At 37.0% G+C, this 17,971-nt stretch overlaps 1 protein-coding gene across 1 annotated transcript in view; it reads right to left on the bottom strand.

Annotated features, from left to right (window-relative positions):
- LOC308053212 (potassium voltage-gated channel subfamily KQT member 1-like) overlaps nucleotides 1-17,971 on the bottom strand; it is a gene marked incomplete at its 5' end in the record, with an annotated part of 492,142 nt that overhangs the window by 396,586 nt on the left and 77,585 nt on the right. The window contains one exon of the mRNA XM_080364037.1: nucleotides 558-672. Coding sequence (XP_080220163.1) covers nucleotides 558-672 — 115 coding nt within the window. The remainder of the gene's footprint in view (nucleotides 1-557; nucleotides 673-17,971) is intronic.

Genomic DNA, 17,971 nt, shown 5'->3' with positions numbered 1-17,971 from the left:
TAATACATCATGTTCCATGCTTGTCCAATGAAGGTCACAGTTTGAATAATGAGATACCATGTTTCTCCTCAAGAATCAAGACAACTCTTAAATGAAAGCACCCTACTAAGTAGAATTACACACATACAAGATGAGATAAAAGTGAAAACTGGCATGCTCGGCTTAGAAGCATAAAACTACATGTAATGGTGTTTTGGCTTTGTTTTTACGTATTACCTTTATAGCTTTATATCTATAACTTTTAACCTTATGCTTTCTGCTCCTTTGAAGTCCATTACAAGTATTCAGAAGCTAAAATTTATACATACATTCTATATAGCAGGTCTACAAATCTAATAATCGTTAATTTAGCAATATTTAGTTACAAGATCATTCTGTTTACAAGCATTTAAAAGTAAACTAACATTTTGTAGAAATGCCCATATACTGTTAAATAAGATCAAACTCACAATCACTTCAAGTGCAGCCAGGCGAAGAATACTTTTATCCAGTTACAAGTCTCTCTCACCATTAATCAACATTTATTTTATCAGTTAAAAAGTTGTTATTCTACTTACTGTGCCACATCAGATACAGCTGGCAGTGGTGACTCCTCTGATATAAGGTCAATGTCATCTGTGAAGCTGTTAGCCCTTGACATCTCTTGGGTATTACCTTCCAAATGTCTTTTCACTGCACAGATAATTCAAAGAAATCATAATGCATTAAGGAGATAACACATACAAGCTCTTTCTCTTGCTTCAGATATTGTGCAGTAGATTAAGTAAATGGTTCTAATATTAGTCATGACTTTCTTTTTTTGTCAAAATCAGTGAATTTGATGCTCAGAACATACACCATACAAAAATATGTGTTCATATACATAGTTCAAATACACAGGAACCTCTTACAAAAAAGTCTTCTTGAGGACTGTCTCCCCATAAGTAGAAAGCCACTGTACCCACAATTTCAATGTGGGCATGAGAATAGACTGACAATCTGATTTCTCTTTCCTCAGTTAATACTATTTAATAATGAATAATTTAATTTCTCCACAAAACTATTTTAAAAACTTTATTGCTATTATCATATAAACAGCCCTTTTGTTTCAAGCACTCTATTTGGTCAATATATTCATCAGTGTTCAAAAATTCTCACACAGAGCAGGGGAAAAACCTCAGGTCTTTGAATGCAGTCAGCCCAGCAGGGTAACCATGGTGGATACAAGGCCGTACTGTAGCTCAGCTTATGTCCCAAGCATACGAATGCTGCAAATTTCATTACAGGTTAGGAAGATATATGTGGTGGCAAATGAATGAAGGAGTTCACTCACAGACTGCAAAAAAACAGAAGTGCAGCTAGCCTTGTAACTGATTAAAGCTGATTATGTTTTAAAAAGCTCTAGCCCCAATACTCATTTCTATCAAGTAGAGGGCTGACTTCCACTATAAATGTGAAGCACACAAGTACCTGTCTTTCCAAGTTCAGCTGCGTCAACATTCATAAGCAATTTCTGCTTTAAGATCTTTTCAGTATCCTTTCCTGTATTTATGTTGTTCAAAAGCTGGGAAGTATATCTAACTTCAATTGCTGTGGTCTAAAATCACAACTTTTTTCATGACTGCTAGTAATCCTAACAGTTTCTAAGGAAGCTCTCTATTTTAGTTCTGATCATTCTTGAAAGCTCGGCATGTACAGTTATGAACTCTGAGTCTAACTTAGAAAATACATATGACAATGCATATAAACTGAGGGGAGAAAAAACCAGAAATTTTTGCAATGGGGGAATCACTAAAATTAAATGTCAAACAAAACAAGTGAAAGACTAAGTAGTGTCACTTGCACATGCTATGCTGAGGAAGAAGAAAAAAAAAACTCACATGACATATTAAAAGACTTGTCTCCTCAAAAACTGAATTGTTGAAACACCAAGTTAATTCTAAGACACCATTTGGCTGGACAACATTCACGCTAAATGCTAAAATGCCAAGGAGTGAAAATGAAGTCTATGAAATATGATTATAAAATGGCAAAACTGAATGCTGCTAAGGGACATAAATTTACAAAGCTATTTTATTTACATCTGCTGCACAACTATGTTTCTGGAGAAAACACAATCTTTCTGGCACTAGGAACCTGAATTTCTGTGTTCTTCCAATACTACTGAAACATTTCTGTTGCTCTAGATGACCTTTATTTTGAGACACCTGCCAGTTCTTCACTTGTTCTGATAAAATATTTTTTTCTATAAGAGAAGTATGTAGCCTTATTTCTGGACAAAGTCTTGAGATACATTGGTCTGATATTCAAAGTATTGCTTTGGGAAGCACATACAGATTTAGGAACAGGCTTTTTCAGTCTCTAAAGATATACCATCACACATGATCACATCTGCAAAATTAAACTAGAGGAGTTTTGGCTTCAACTTCAGTAACACTTTTTTCCTAGAAATCTAACAGAATTTGAGTAGGCCCAAGACAGAGCCAAATCACCATGCCTATGTAAGGTTTAATCAAATTAAAAGACAAACTTTGCATTGCTATCAGTTCCTAGTATGCAATTGACTGCTGAAATGGTAAGAGAGGGACCTGTTTAATTCATGGGGCTTTTAGTAAAGGATAGGTAGTTGCAGTACATTATATATACAGGATATAGTACACAACAGATATTAAAATCACTGCAGTGCATTTGTCATGATAGGAAGTAGGATTATATTTTATTCCTGTCATTTTAAAGGTTTGGTCCATATTGTCTTATCAAACTTATCTCTGTCTTATCACGTTGCTGATTGCAATCTGCAGCCGTGTGTTCTTCAAAACAACAAACAAACACAAAAAAAATCTCCTAACTGTTTACATTTGGCTTGCTAATTCTTTTTCTGAGAAATGTTCGCTACAGTGACAGCTCTTTGCTTCATAACATAAGAGTTATGAGAGAAGAGGGACAACAGAAGCATGTCTGTTCTGAAACCTTCACTTTATTCCCATTTGTGGGTGCTGTGCTGAGCACTGTAAAGCAGCTCCGCTATTACTGCAGAGTGCACCTGAAAGCCCTGCTTCTCTAACCATGGATCTTCTGTGGAGACATGTAACGATAATCCTGGGTTTAATGGCCTCTACCAGCACTTGGTTACACAAGTATGGCAAGCTTCTGTTCCTTCTTTACATAGGGTAAAAGCATGCAAATTTTCCGTTTGGTGAAGACTTCACTGTAATTATCTGGGCCAGTCTCATCCCACAAGTAGTAGGCATATGTTTTATTGCTACAAGCATTTTGAAAAATACAATGATGTGATTACGTATTTTATACAAACAGTTTGGTAACATATACCCATAGCTCATTTTGTTAGTTGAATTGAAGATGTGCATTTAGCTCCATAAAACGTGGGTCACATCTCAAGGGTTGCCTCCCTGCCACCCCTCTCCCCTCCCATGCTTCCTACACTGTCAGATCTGCGGACAGAACAATTTTTGCCAGTTTGGTTACACACTAGATTTATCTCAAAAACCTGCCTCCAGTCTACACAAGCATTAAGAGAAAGAAGAGATTCTCTTAGAAGTGCTGCTCTTAAATATCAAGTTAAAACAGAAATCACAACTCTGAGACTTGCAATATTTGGGTGGTGATATTATAAGGCTCTCTTCTACTCTCAGAGCTACTTGACTCAGTTCAGATCTGGTTCAGATTTGTGTTTTGTGAACTATTAAGCCACCACAAGAGAATACCGGTTTTATCCTTGTAACCCTAAAAATAAAAGGTATTTAATACTAAATCCCTTTATGCTTTTATCATCCATTAATTCTGTGTGTTTCTGCTTTAAAATATTAATCCATTAATAATGTCTTCTGGTCCAAACATTGAAATACTAAAGGCAATGTAAATGCAAGTAACATGTCCTCTGTTCTAAATATTTTCTGTTCTTAAGGGGACTGTCAGAGTCATAAGCAGTTATCTTCTTGTTTGAAACACACTTTATGGAAACAACTCCATTTCTGAAGTTAACTGTCACTTTCCCTAAGTGAAATCTCAAAACTCATTTAGACAGCAATGTTCAGTCATAAATAAAAATTCCCAAAATCACATGAAAAGGAACAAAAATATTTTTTGAATGTCAAGAAGCCATAAGCTTCTGAGCAATGAAGTAACTCATAACAATCATTCATTATAATGCTTTCATTTTGAGGAAATGTGGAGCATTAAAATACATTCAACACAAGGCAGTGATGCTTTCCAGAAATAAAACTCAAAGTTGTAAGGTCCAGCTACTACTTTTGTAACAGCTGCAGTTCAAGCCAGAACAACTCTATCTTCCCTCTCTATATTTATTTTAATGAGCTTTCCTTTTCCAAACTGACTTTAAGGGCATGAAAGCCCAATTTTAGTTGTTCCAGAGCAGCAAGGAAAGGAGGCAAAGAATATCAAGGGGAAAGAGAAGTCATCCTTCCTTTCCACATGTTACTACTCAAAATATGAAGAAGCTGTAGCAATTTGGTTGCAAAATATATAATATTTTCTGAGCATGAACAGTTGGAAGCAGCAAGTCGAAAATACAGAATAGTGTCTACCACAGTACAAATATCAGTGAATGTCATAGACCTAGGAATCCATGAAACAGATCAACCCATTGAGTGAAGCAGCAAAAGGAAAGCTAAGTTTCATGTACCTCTACTTTTTTCCTTCAGTGTCAGTTTCTAAAATGGTGAAAACTTACAATAAACACATCCAAACATAACCCAGAGATATTTTTGTAATGCTGCTTAGCTTTATTTGTCCTTAGATTCCTTATTTATATTACACAAACTTCTGTCTTTAGAGTATGGGGAAAAAGTGAACTCTGAATTTACAACTGAAGTAGAAAGTATGATTACACAGTACCACATTCATCCTCAAACAGGCAATGCTTTCCAATATCAGGACAAAATAACCAGGAAGGTTTTGCACTACTCTCTTCTCAGACAAAGAAGGTGAAGAAAAAACAAACAGGTCTCTTGTATTGAAAATAATTCCAACTTACTGTTTTTATTAGGAATCTTTTCATACTCAAAGAAAACACCCCACAACAACACAAATGTAAAGATAATACATGCCTTTCCCACACAGTCTACTTTACAAAAGTCTGCAGAGAATTTCAGTGGTTGCTTAGGTTATACAGAGGGATACCTGCAGTTGCTGCTCCTAGGAATAGAAACACCAAAAGAACTTGAATGAAAGGAGATATTTGGCAAATTAAACTGGGAAAACACAGGCACATAGCTAGAAATGGACAGTAAATTGGAGACAGTTTAAGATAAAACAGTTCCTGTCATATTAATATGTATTTCTCAAATCATTAAGTAATATATTGTGTGAAGACAATGCCAACTACCTGGTGACAGGGGAGAGCTCGCAGAGCAGATGGGTCAAGATGACCAGGAAAGCTGTGGAGCTCCATGTGAAAATGCAGGGCTGGAGAAGGGCCGGACAGGACAGAAAGGGTAAGATTTCAACCAGTCCTCAATCAGCAGTAAAAGGATTAACATGTAGAGAACACTGATGAGGATAAGGTCTCCTCTACCAGATGAAAGTAAGGGTGGGGGCTTTTCTGTTTGTCTGGAGCTTTTGCTTGTTTAGTTGGCTGTTTTTAAAACAGAACATTATAAAAAGCAGGCTTAAGAGAGCAAAAGTAAATTCCAGTCAGTTTCTTCAGTGCCACCGTTTATCAGCTTATTCACAGTGAGAACAATTGACCAGATTTTTTTAAAGGTGCTTAGAGCAAATTTTCCACTACGAGAGACATTCAGTAATGTTTCCTAAATTCCGTATACACTTGAAAAAAAACCCACTCCTCTACATGCTTCATAGACAGAACATTTCATTTTTTCATGAAACTATTTCTATAGGAATTAACATTTTAAAAGTCTGTATGTTCACAATGTGCACTATGGGGAACACAGCACTCAAAAAAAAGGAAAACTTCCTAATTTTTTCATTCCCACTCTGTGACACATCTAAGCCAAAAACCTCTGTTTTCTCTGTAGTCAATGGGCAAAGGGAAAAGAAGGCATTTCTGAAGAATGACTGCCAGTCCAATCTTGGACAATGGCATTTTCCTTATTATAACGCATGTATCTTTATTTGATGTCCAAGGTAGTTGGGATCAATCCTGCCTAAAAGTTGACACTATCAAGTTGACTGCTTACTGACTTTCAAATCAAATTTCAAACACGCTCTCTCATAACACCAGACTCCACTACTCAATGTAATAAATGTCTACAGAGCAAACATATGACTTGCTTGATTTTACACATAAGACTGCACCTTGACAGAAAATCCACGGGATGACTGTGCTTCCTTTATCCACAGGGTGGAACTACCTGTGAGATAACAGCATTATTTCATGTCTTTTTTCTTCTGGCACGAGCTTGTATCACCTTACTGGCTGAAATGCAGTATTTTTAAAGCTGTGTAGATACAAACTGGTTTACAGCCTAGACTGAAACATTTCTAAATCCTTAGTTTCCTCTGTCAAAAAAGCAAAATTAATGGCTTATGAAAGCCAAGGCATCCATAAGCATCTGACATCTGACCACCAGCCTACCTTTAAAAGCCTCTTCAATTTATTATTATTATTCATCTCGGCAGCTAAATGGTATTCAAGCTCATTTGAACAGTCACATTCAGAGAATATGTCAAAACGTATCATTAGCATAGACTGAATAACTTCTTTATTAGTTATATTATGAGAGCTTTTCAGAATGTTAGGGATTAGAAGGGACCTCGGAAGATCATCTAGTCCAATCCCCACACCGGAGCAGGAACTAAAGTGTCAGGAATGTACTCAATACTAGCCTAAATAAGACAGTTATTTTTATTTTAGTTTTCTGTAGAAATGGTTAAAAACACTGTGCATCTGAAGCTAGGATTTTAAATCCTAACTAGGTACTCAAATATAAGCCATCTGCAAATATCAAATAATCAGATTGTCCCATACACAATTCTAAAAGCTACAAGTGCCCAGTACAGTTTAAGAAGCCAGGCCACTTTATGTACCTAATTTTTACACATCTAAATTTATTGTCATTAGAGACATGGCTGATATTGCAATTCTTGTACATTCTCCCTGTATTTGGTTTTGTTACCAGAAGATCTTCAGAATCCGACCTCAATGAATTAAATAGTAATCTGCTAGCTGAACAGAAATAAAAGAGCATCTGAAAAAGACAAATTGAGGAATAAGAATAAATTTGTATTTTCTGCAGACTTATTGCCAGCTGTATGCAAAAAGTACTGGCACTATTGCTGCTGTACTTAGTTACATGTTTGGCTGCAAGTGTTTTAGATAAACGTCAACATCTGGTTTCCTGTGTATCTGATTTGAAACAATCAGTGTTCAAAGTGCACTAATGCTGACTTTATTTGTTATACATTCTTCTGTTTAGATAAGCCTGCAGGCCAAATTACATACTGACTTACACCCCATGGAACCATAATCACTCATTACATGTCTAATGGGAAAGCATGGAGATGTAAATGAATACCAACACACAATCCAAAGTCATAAAGGCATGTAGTACTAGAAGACATGCAGTGAGAAAACAATGGAACGTACTTTTGAATCCATATAAAGATACTGTTAACCTGTGCAACTGCCTGAAAATCCTTGTAAGACCCAGCAAACAAGAAGGATGCAACACATTCACACCCAAAAAAACCTGCACAACAAAAATTTTCTACAGCATCATTATTGTAAGTCAACTTGATAAAAAGAACCTTTAGCAAAAAAATCAACTTGTTTGCTTTAAATGAAGCATATTGGCTTGGAATGTTTAGCTAAGTATTTTGTGTGAGCTAAATTGCAGAGGGAGCAAGCGTCCATACTGCTGCACCAGTGTAATGTTTGACATTAACTGACAAGCACGTTTGTTGATAGATTCAGAAAAGTCGTCAGGGGCCAATTGCACAAAGGGTTGCAAGTACCCCCTCATGCACAGATATGACCTGTCAGAAGACAATCAGAGATTAATGGTGCATAGCAGAGAATCGGTGCATAGCAGAGAATCATGCAGTGCCGGTGCCAGTGCACTATCTGCTCAGATGGAATCATAGAATCATTTATAATGGAAAAGACCCTCAAGCTCATTAAGCCCAACCATTTAACTCTGGCACTAAACTATGTCCCTAAGAACCTCATCTACATGTCTTTTAAGCATCTCCAGGCATAGTGACTCAACCACTTCCCTGGGCAGCGTTTTCCAGTGCTTCACAACCCTTTCTGTGAAAAAATTTTCTTAATATCCAATCTGAACTTCCTCTGATGCAATGGGAGGCCATTTCCTCTTGTCCTGTTACTTCATACTTGAGAGAAGAGACCAACATCCTCCATACCACATGCTGTAGAGAGCGACAAGGTCTCCCCTCAGCCTCCTTTTCTCCAGGCTAAACAACCACAGTTCCCTCAGCTGCTCCCTATCGGACTCGTGCTCCAGATCCTTCAACCAGCTTTGTTATCCTTCTCTGAACTCCCTCCAGCATCTCAATGACTTTCTTGTAGTGAGAGGCCCAAAACTGAACACAGTATTCGAGATGGAACCTCACCACACTGTTCTTGATGCACACCAGGATGGTTTTGGCCACCTGGGCACAGCGCTGGCTCATGTTCAGCTGTTGATCAACATCTCAAAAGATGGGAGATTTCTATGCATGATTTGGGTTGAAAAACAAGAAACCCCTGTAGGGTTCAGTTATAGGCCTTCTGTTTCTCTGGCTTCCTTGTCTTTTAGTATGTTTGGCTCAGTAAGATGCAGGACAGAAGGCCATAGAGGACTGGGGCTGTGTAGCCTGGAGAAAAGGAGACTGAGGGGAGTCCTTGTCGCTCTCTACAGCTACCTGAAAGGAGACAATGAAAAAGGCTGCCCAGGGAAGTGGTTGACTCACCATCCCTGGAGGTGTTTAAAAGACACATAGATGAGCTGCTTAGGACATGGTTTAGTGCTAGAGTTAGGTTACGGTTGGACTCAATCTTAATGGTCTCTTCCAACAAAAATGATTCTGTGATTCTATAAGATACACAGTGTATCTCAGGTTGCTAGCGCTACCCAGGTTTCTACGTGGATATAGAAGTGAATACTGACAATTTTGTTTCAACATTTCTCTCTTGGGCTCTATTCCTAAAAAAAGCAACACCTTCATTCTTGTGAAAGCTATTTTTCCTAAACACCAAAAATGCAGGATTCCAAACTTATTCAAATACATGCAGTTGATATGAATGGTAAGAAGTGGTAAGGTCTGGCAGAGATTGGAAAACAGATTTTCCTGGTTCATTGGGGAAGAGAAGCATTCAGAGAAATACACAGAGTGAATTGCACAGAAGATACAGTTGAGCTCTTAAGTTGTGTCACATGGCAATAGCAGGAGGGTTGTGACAGCAGGAAAAATTCAGTAAGTGACATCAATAGAAAAAAAGAACATTTGTCCAAAGCAAAGCATCTACCTATCTATTTTACCTAAAGACTTCCCAGCTTTCAAGTTTATCCTTCTTCAAGCAAGGACAGCAGGTACCTCATCTCCTCAAATATCTCGTAGCAAAAAAAATAGTCTCAAGACATATTTCAACATTCTTATGTTACCAATTCAACATCATGGTCAGTGAGAAATCCCTACGTATCTTTCCTTTGCAGGTTTACTAGCTTAATACTATGTAGTCTTGCATTAAATATTTCAATAACTAGGCAAATCTGCAGTCACAGCTTTCTGTAGAATAGTTCTGATTCTGCCACAGTAGTTTACATTTGCTGTTAACACTTCATTGCCGAAACAGCATAGAATAAGTTGCTGACATATATTGTCAGCAGTGAGCTACTTTTCCTGCACGTTAGGCCCAAATGCTGCCACAACCAGTCCAGGAGGAATGGGAACTTGACACCTTTAGGAAAGAATCTAACAAGACAAATTGTATTCAAATTATATGAAGAAAACAAAGTTTCTCAATATTCTACAGCAAAGCATTCAAACCCATTTCAACTTTGAAAAAATCTCTTTTTCTCTTAACTGAAGCCTTATTCTGTCTATTTTGCTAATCTGACACAATTCATGTACCTACAGGCATTTTGAGCACATATTTCAGAGTTGGAGATACCATCTAGAGCTTGTGAATATGTTCAGAGATCAGTTCTCCGTAAATAAATTCAAGTCACCAATACTAAAGCATTTGACTTTTTAAGACTAGTAGTGCTTGACTGTTAGGATCAGTTATTCTGAAAAACAAAACATACAGTAAGAACGAGCAAGAAAAATAAGACAAAAATAACTTTGAAAGTGATACTTCTCCACTGCTTGGCTTTTTATTATTTTTTGAAGGTCAAGAAGAACTTGACCTTAAAATGAAACAATTAACGGCCAGTGAAATGTAATTTGGCAGCTTGTTAGCTCTGCAGGGAGAGCTCTTAACACATACAAACTCTTAGAATTACACATAGGGAATGTATCATGTAATATAAATATATAGAGTTACTTGCCATTATAGGATTCAGAACTGCCATTATAGTAAAGATGTTTATTTTAAAAAGGAAGTACAGTTTTAGAGTGGTTAGTAAAGAAAATAAACCAGTCTGAAAATGTTTTTATTTTTCAAGACTGTTAATGGTCAAAGCATACAAATTGCAATGACAGTAAAATTAGAAACATCCTCTTAATTGTTATCAATGTTTTGACTCACAAGAACACAAAACACAATTCCTGTAATTACAGTGAAATACGTCACAATTATTTAGTGGTCTAATGCAGCTCTTTGCGTCACACAATTTAATCCTTGTAGAATAATTTCACACTGACTAGCAGTTAATCCTGAATTCATACAGCACTGACTGCTAAAATGCTGTAAGTGAAAGTGAACCTTAATACTAGGGGAAATAGTTGCCATATTTGTCCTAAAACACAAAACAAGTTGAGCAAGATCATCTGTAGCTATTGACTGCACTAAATCAAAACTATTGCTACCTGAAGCTCCAACTGTTATTATCTTGTATATTACAGGTAAAAAGAAATAATGTTTTAAGAGTATTCCCTTCCTATTTCAAATACCTTTGCTCTGAATATTTATTTGCTAAATGTGGAATGTGAAGATATTTTGGGTAAGGCAGTAACTTGAGTAAAAGTCTAAATTACAACTATTAAAAAAGGAATTCAAAATAGCCACTGTTATGTGAACCCAATACTACAAGAATTTTGACTGACAGGTCTCCAGATCGTCAAATATAAACTGTAACATCTTATAAGCACACACACCCCCCCACCCCCCACCCCCCCAGTAATTTATCTTCCTAGAAATGCTGCAAGCCCATTGATGGCATTTTACTTAAAATTTAATTCATGGTGTCTTCAACCCTGTACTTCAGAGCTCAATCAGTACATGCATCCACTACTAATGCTACATTCTAACTTTCTCATATTGCTTATTCAGAATTCTCATTAAGAAATATTTAGATATTTTTTCAAGTTCCTCTTAAATTTGTTTTAATTATTAATAAATTGCTGAGATTTTGATGCTACAGATAGAACATGACTTTTATCCAATTTTTAGAGACTTAAATTAATATTTAGCTTTAGAAGACCCAGCATAGTTAACATTCTGCACTCCCAACAACAAGCAAAAATTGTACATGACAAGCGAACAATGATGTTTATAACTGAGATACAGCTCTAAGTTGACACATGCCCTCAGTCAGAGGCCTAAAGCCTTTCTTTACTGATGATATAGTGAAAACATATTTGAATGCATCCTGTAGCTCTTGAGGCTTAGAGTGACCTTGATTCTCCCCTGGCAGCAGGCCATGGTTTTGTTTGAAAAACATCACAGTGACAAGCACACTGACAGACATGATAAGACATACAGCACTACCATATGTCTTGCCTTTCCCCTCCACCAAAGGATCTGTGTGCAAGAGCATGAAAAAGAAAAGAAAAAAAAAAATCCCACTCTTAAGCACCCCTTGCACTTCAGCGTGACTGATCCACTCTGCCCATAAAACACATTTGCATGGAGCAAAGAGCATTCTTCTTGAAGAGATGGGCAACAAAGCCCCGAAAAGCAGAGAACAGAGATTGTTGCTAGTGCTGAGATCGCCAAATACAATGCTCAGTGCATTATGAACTGGCTGTAGATTCTGCCAACCCCAAATAGAAACCTGGATTAATGTATAATTTGAGGGATTGACTTGACTGGGATTATACAAATCACAGCAGATACATATTTTCTTATCCCATCAGTTCCACCACAAGGCTTTGCTTCCAACCATGCTTCTTTAAGCCACGTTACTGATGACTAAGACAGAAGTTAATCTTTGATATATGCAAAGTGACATGGCTCAATTCTCAGTATTATTGTCACTATTTTCATGATTTATTAGAGTGTATATATATATATATACACACACACACACACAGCTACAGATGTTGAACCTGAAAAGAGGCAGCGGGGGGAAAAAAAAAAAAATACTTACATGATACTGTCTTGATTTCCAAACAAGTATTTTTAACTAAAAAAAAAATAAAAAAATAAAAAAAAAAAATAGGTGCACTATTTTTTCTAAACATCACTACTGATTTCAGACACATTGTGGAGAGGACTTAAACTGCCAGTGTCACTAGGACAATCTTCTTTGTCCCACTGACTGGCTAAAGAAGTTCTGTTATTTGTTGATAGGCAAACCATAGACTATCCTTGCAGAATATTCGCTTCAGTTTTCTTTGTCATGAAAGATCCTGATACCACCCAGTCTCTTAATTCAGTTGAAGAATCCAAACAGTGTTTACCAACTTTCATCTCTGTCTTGTAATGCACAGTAGGATCATATGATAACTGTAATAAAAGCGTCTCTAGAATAACTTTGTTAGAGCCCTTGGGTAATTTTTTTCAGATAGTAAAATTTCACAGATAGTTTTAAATTTGATTTTTTTTTAATGTAAACTAGCAAATACATTTTTAGCTCAAATAAGAGCTTACTCAAGATTGAACTTATCCCATGGGAAGAAAAAAAGTCAGCCTTAGCAAAGGTTTTCATCAGAACCACTGTTTTAGAAGACATTTCAGACAGCCAAAGAATACTGTTTCCTTATGAAAGAGTGTAAAATACTTGACAGTTGCATCACTACCTTGACGGGTCCTCCCTGAATCACTTTAGCTTCACTTTTCTCATGGCAGATTTCACAGGCTTTGCTGTTGCTCAAGTTCTAAGGACCTTTCAGGAAAGCACTGTATTACCCTACTTGTGTCCTGAGCCAAGAGCCCACCTGATTTGAGTCTGTATTCTGAGCATGGTTACTGGCTCCTTGCCATAGGGAGGCTATGTTTCAAAGACAAGTGAAGACATTTAGTTTAAAAAAAATTTTTTAAAAAAATTGTTGCATTCAAAGACAAGGTTAGAATAGAACAGGTGATCCTGCCTCTACCTTTGCTTTGGGCAAAGACCAGATAGAGGCTAATTCAACAATGTTTAAGACTTTAAGTGTTCTTTCAACAATAGTTTCAAATTATAAAGATTTTGCTTCATCCATTTGATCTGGACAAAAATGGGTGACTCACTATATATGCGTTTTGGTAACAGTAAGTGGAAGGGTAGCAGGATTCCATGGTCATTAAAATACAAACATAGATGTGCCATCTTGGAATGGTTTGTACTTTCAAATAACCACCGAAACAGGAAAAAAGAAAAAAAAAAATAAATAAATAAAACACACAACAAAAAAAACCCACACACACACAAAAACCCCAAAACACGCTGGATTTTCCTAATATCAGATAACAACAGATCAGGACAAAGAACTGTATTATGCACTGCCTTGTCTCCAGAGGTGAAGAACAGATGTACAAGAACAAGACAAATACACACTGCTACCTTCACAGAGAACTTCTTGTGATCTGCACCTATGGGACTTTCCAAGTCTGAGGTGGCATCCAAGAATTCTTGATGGGTTTTCTTTTTCAATAAATTTGTTCACATGGAGTTGAGAATACACCAAAATTTGTTTACACTGATGTTAGCACAGATCTGAATGTGCACTGTGCAGTGAATGGAAAAACTCGTGCAATGGCCTCAAACACTCTTAATATTGCTATAGAGAAAAATGTGTCACTGGTGCAGCACCATGTCACAAACCTAGAAAGGTAGGATATAAGTAAAAAAGAATTTTTTTCCAATAAACCTTTAAAGGAAGGTATTTCAGACTCTGGAAATACTAAAGGCATAGCCCAAGAGGCAAATTACTTCTTTCAGTAAGATAATGTGAAAACTCTTACTACAATCATAAAGCATTAGGACCCAAGATCTCCATTACCTTTTAGACTCTTGGCATCGTAAAGGCCATTGACTGTTGTACACAAGGCTGTTGGAGATTTTCAAACCAGTATGGAGCAAATAACACCTTGTTCCCCATCTCCCTCCCACTCCTCCCCTTTTCATCAATACTCTCATGCAGTTGCTCCTTTGTTCTGAGCAGTGACTATGTTTATCCATTGGGGACCCACCCAAAACCCGTGTATTGGGAGTTGGCTTTCAAGTTACATACGCTTTAGTGTTCTCTTGTCCAGATTTGAATATGATCCTTTTTTTCCATCTGAGAACAGACCAAATCAGGTTGAAGTCACAAATGAAGGGAAGATCTTCCTGCTTTGTTCAAAGTACTAACCATTTCTGTTTTTACAAAGGTTATTATAACTTTTTTTTTTTTTTTGCTAGCATGGCACACAAGAACCTCCTCGACAAGGACTGGCTTCTCTTATGCCCAGATCTACACTACTCTTATCTGGTATTACAAGGGATTCACATCTGAAACCTTAGAACTCCCTTGTTAATCTATAAAGACCTCCGAGTCTGACAGTTAGCACAACATACTCTGTTACTTGAAGTTCAACGGGTTAAATTAAAGCTAGCAGCATGGAGACAAAATTCAGCAGCTTTATTTACCCTGGAGTAGTTATTAGCTGGCAGCATGGAGACAAAATTCAGCAGCTTTATTTACCCTGGAGTAGTTATTCAGTTGCAAGAGCAACTCACCTCAGTGATAAGATCACCAAAATTGAAGAGAACCTTTCTACAACAATTACTTCATTTTTTCATGGCTAAGACATCAATACCTTTGCAGGGAGTCTCATGGAAAAACTCCACATTTCAGCATTTGAGCTGGGACACATCTGCACTACACAAGGGAGGATGTGCAAAGCTAATGCATCCTATCTCCCTGCAGTATAGTTTCCTCAGAGGGCTGGCAGAGAAGCTAACAAGATAAACATTGGAAAAATGTCTCACAGTTCCATCTCATGTAGAGAAGAACTGCATGACCCAGTCACAGCAGCATCTAAATAAACAGAGGGAGTGAGAAGACCATGTATGTGTGATTGTATCCAATGAGTCAGGAACATGCTGAGGTCTCTTCAATGCAGGAGAGAGGAAATATGGAGATGAAGGAGTTAGAAGAAGAGAGCAGAGGTCTGCTTAGTAAGTCTTATTCTGAATTAAATACTTTAAAATAGTAAACAGCAAACTTGTTCAATTTTTTTTTTTTTTTTTTTTTTTTTTTCTCAGAAATTGCTACTGATGCAGACTTTGTGAACCCCAACCTAAATTGCCTTTCTCTCCATTTGTAAGAGAGGTTCAAGAAGTATTTCTTCCCCAGGTTGCTTCCACTCCAGCCAGTCCACATCTGGATTTGGCCTATACTAATGCATTTATTTATCTAGCAAAGAACATCTTTACCCCTTTGAGGAGAATTAAGTGATAGATAACAAATAGTATAAACTGAGGATCTTTACCAAGCAAAGAAATTCCCCATAAAAGCCATCACTGTCTTATCCAAGTAGATCTCTGTCAGCTAAAGCTGATGCCATTCATGACATATGATTAAGCCTGTTGTCTTATGAATGTGATTTTACCTAATTAGAAACAGTCCAACTACAGAACTTCCAGAGATACCATTTCTGCAACAAGAAAAATTCTATTTAACAATGATATTTTATGATGCTAAAACAAGTTTGTGTGTACTTTCACACATACTTCCTGCTCATCAGGCTGCCTAAACTCATGCCTGTAAAGCTGCTGGGCCCCCACTTACACCAAAATCTTGTGCACGTACTTTCTCTCTTTTACAAGGTTATAGAAAAAGCAACCACTCTGGGCTTTTCAAATAAACAACAAGAGAAACTTCTAGACTTCTATCTAGGACTGCCAGCACGCACTTACTTCATAGTGGCTCACTCAGTACAAATTAATCTAGTATAGATTCAGGTCAACCTGACCTGAAATAGATCTTAATTGAGTTAGTACAACCAGGCCTAGAGTATCCCATTGCTGTGGTCTGATTCACCCCATTAAAAACAGAATGAAAAATCCACTAGCAACAAACACTGGCATTATGCCGCCCGAGCTTTTTTTGAAAACTAGAATCAAGTTCTGAGAAGTCAGCATAATATAATACTTAAAGGAACACAAACAGATCCAAAGGGTCAGAAAACGGTCACACTTTACATAGCCATGAGGTAGATTCAGGACCAGGTTGTGTGCAAGCCAGAATTCCTGGAATTAGTTATCAGAATTGTATTACAGATACTCTCCTCATAATTCACCTTATTCTGAGATGAAAAAAAAATCTTCTCCTTTTACAAAGGAGTTTCTAAGTCCATGCCAACTACACACGGCTCTCTTGTTGGCAAGACAACATGCTACAGACCATAGCAAGAATGAAAAAGAGGAAACCCAGGAAGGTTTTTGTTCCCTTGACAGTGGATTGTCACTAGTGGAAGGTGCTTAACACCAATTACAAAGATAATACATAATTTAAAAGGCCAGCAATGTACCAGTCAGTACCCAATCCAAACTGGGTACTTTTCTACTGCGTTGAGTAGCACTGATCAAATCTGTATTTTTTCATAATACAAGACAGGAGAGTGCCATGTTGTAGCCTCACCTATGTTAGCATTGAAGGAAAAGCAAGAGAATTCCCTAACAGAGAAGCAAAGTAGAGAAGGGATGCCTAAAGTAGAACATCACCCTTCCCTCCAACTCTGCCCCATGGGCCTTACCCCAAAGGAATTCCAATAGAAATTATTGACAAGTCAGCCAGGATATTCACTCTAAATTTCTATGCAGGAGAACACTAAGGAAAAAGAGCTTTTTACCCAACTCACTGTTTCCAAAGAGTTTAATTTAAATATAAATGTTCTCCTGCAAGTGAACAGGATTTATGTTAAAGAAAGAGTAAGTGTTCTAAATGTATCATCCACACCAAATATTGCTTAAATGCATCAATTATTTTTCCATATATGTCTGAGTATCTTTTTAACAATGGTTAGCATTCTATCCAGTATTACTACCCAATTCAGTGTCTTCTTCAGTTTTATTTAAAGGAAGAGTCAGCTGAAAAGCAGATATCAGTAGCTCGCTATAAAAGTCCAACATCCCAATTCTGCAAGAAAGGCTAAGAATAAGTAAAACCACTCAGATCACAGGCAGAAGCTTTTCACATCCTCCAAGTTTGCTCATAATTCAACATCACATTCTATCAAAAAAAGTAACAATGTCAAATTGTTTCATCTGTCATTGTCAAGCAATGCTAAAAAGTTCAGAATTTGTCCCACTTTTAATCAATACAAATAAGCAGTCTTACTCACTTAGAAATATATTAACTCTGATCAATAGATTTCATACAACAGCTGCACAAAAATCAATGAACAATGCAACCTATACAGAACATTGCAAATGTTTGCTCATTAGGAAATTACTGTTGCTTCCTCTTTTCTTTCCAAAAAGATAACAATGTTGCAAAAGATTGTTTAGCCAAGTATTCTAATGCTAAAGGTGCACCAGTTGTATGTACACAGCAGATTACTGGATACTCCAAACTGAAGGGGAATCAGTTCCAGATGTTTTCCACTGATTAAATTTAGCCCAAGCAAGGTTAAGCAAATGACAAGCAGCTGCTTTTCTTTTTTGCAATAGTCACAAAAAATACTCTTACAGTTGTG

Source organism: Nesoenas mayeri (assembly GCF_963082525.1).
Source record: "Nesoenas mayeri genome assembly, chromosome: 1".
NCBI classification, from domain to species: Eukaryota; Metazoa; Chordata; class Aves; order Columbiformes; family Columbidae; genus Nesoenas; species Nesoenas mayeri.
This window is presented reverse-complemented; position numbering and strand designations above follow the sequence as displayed.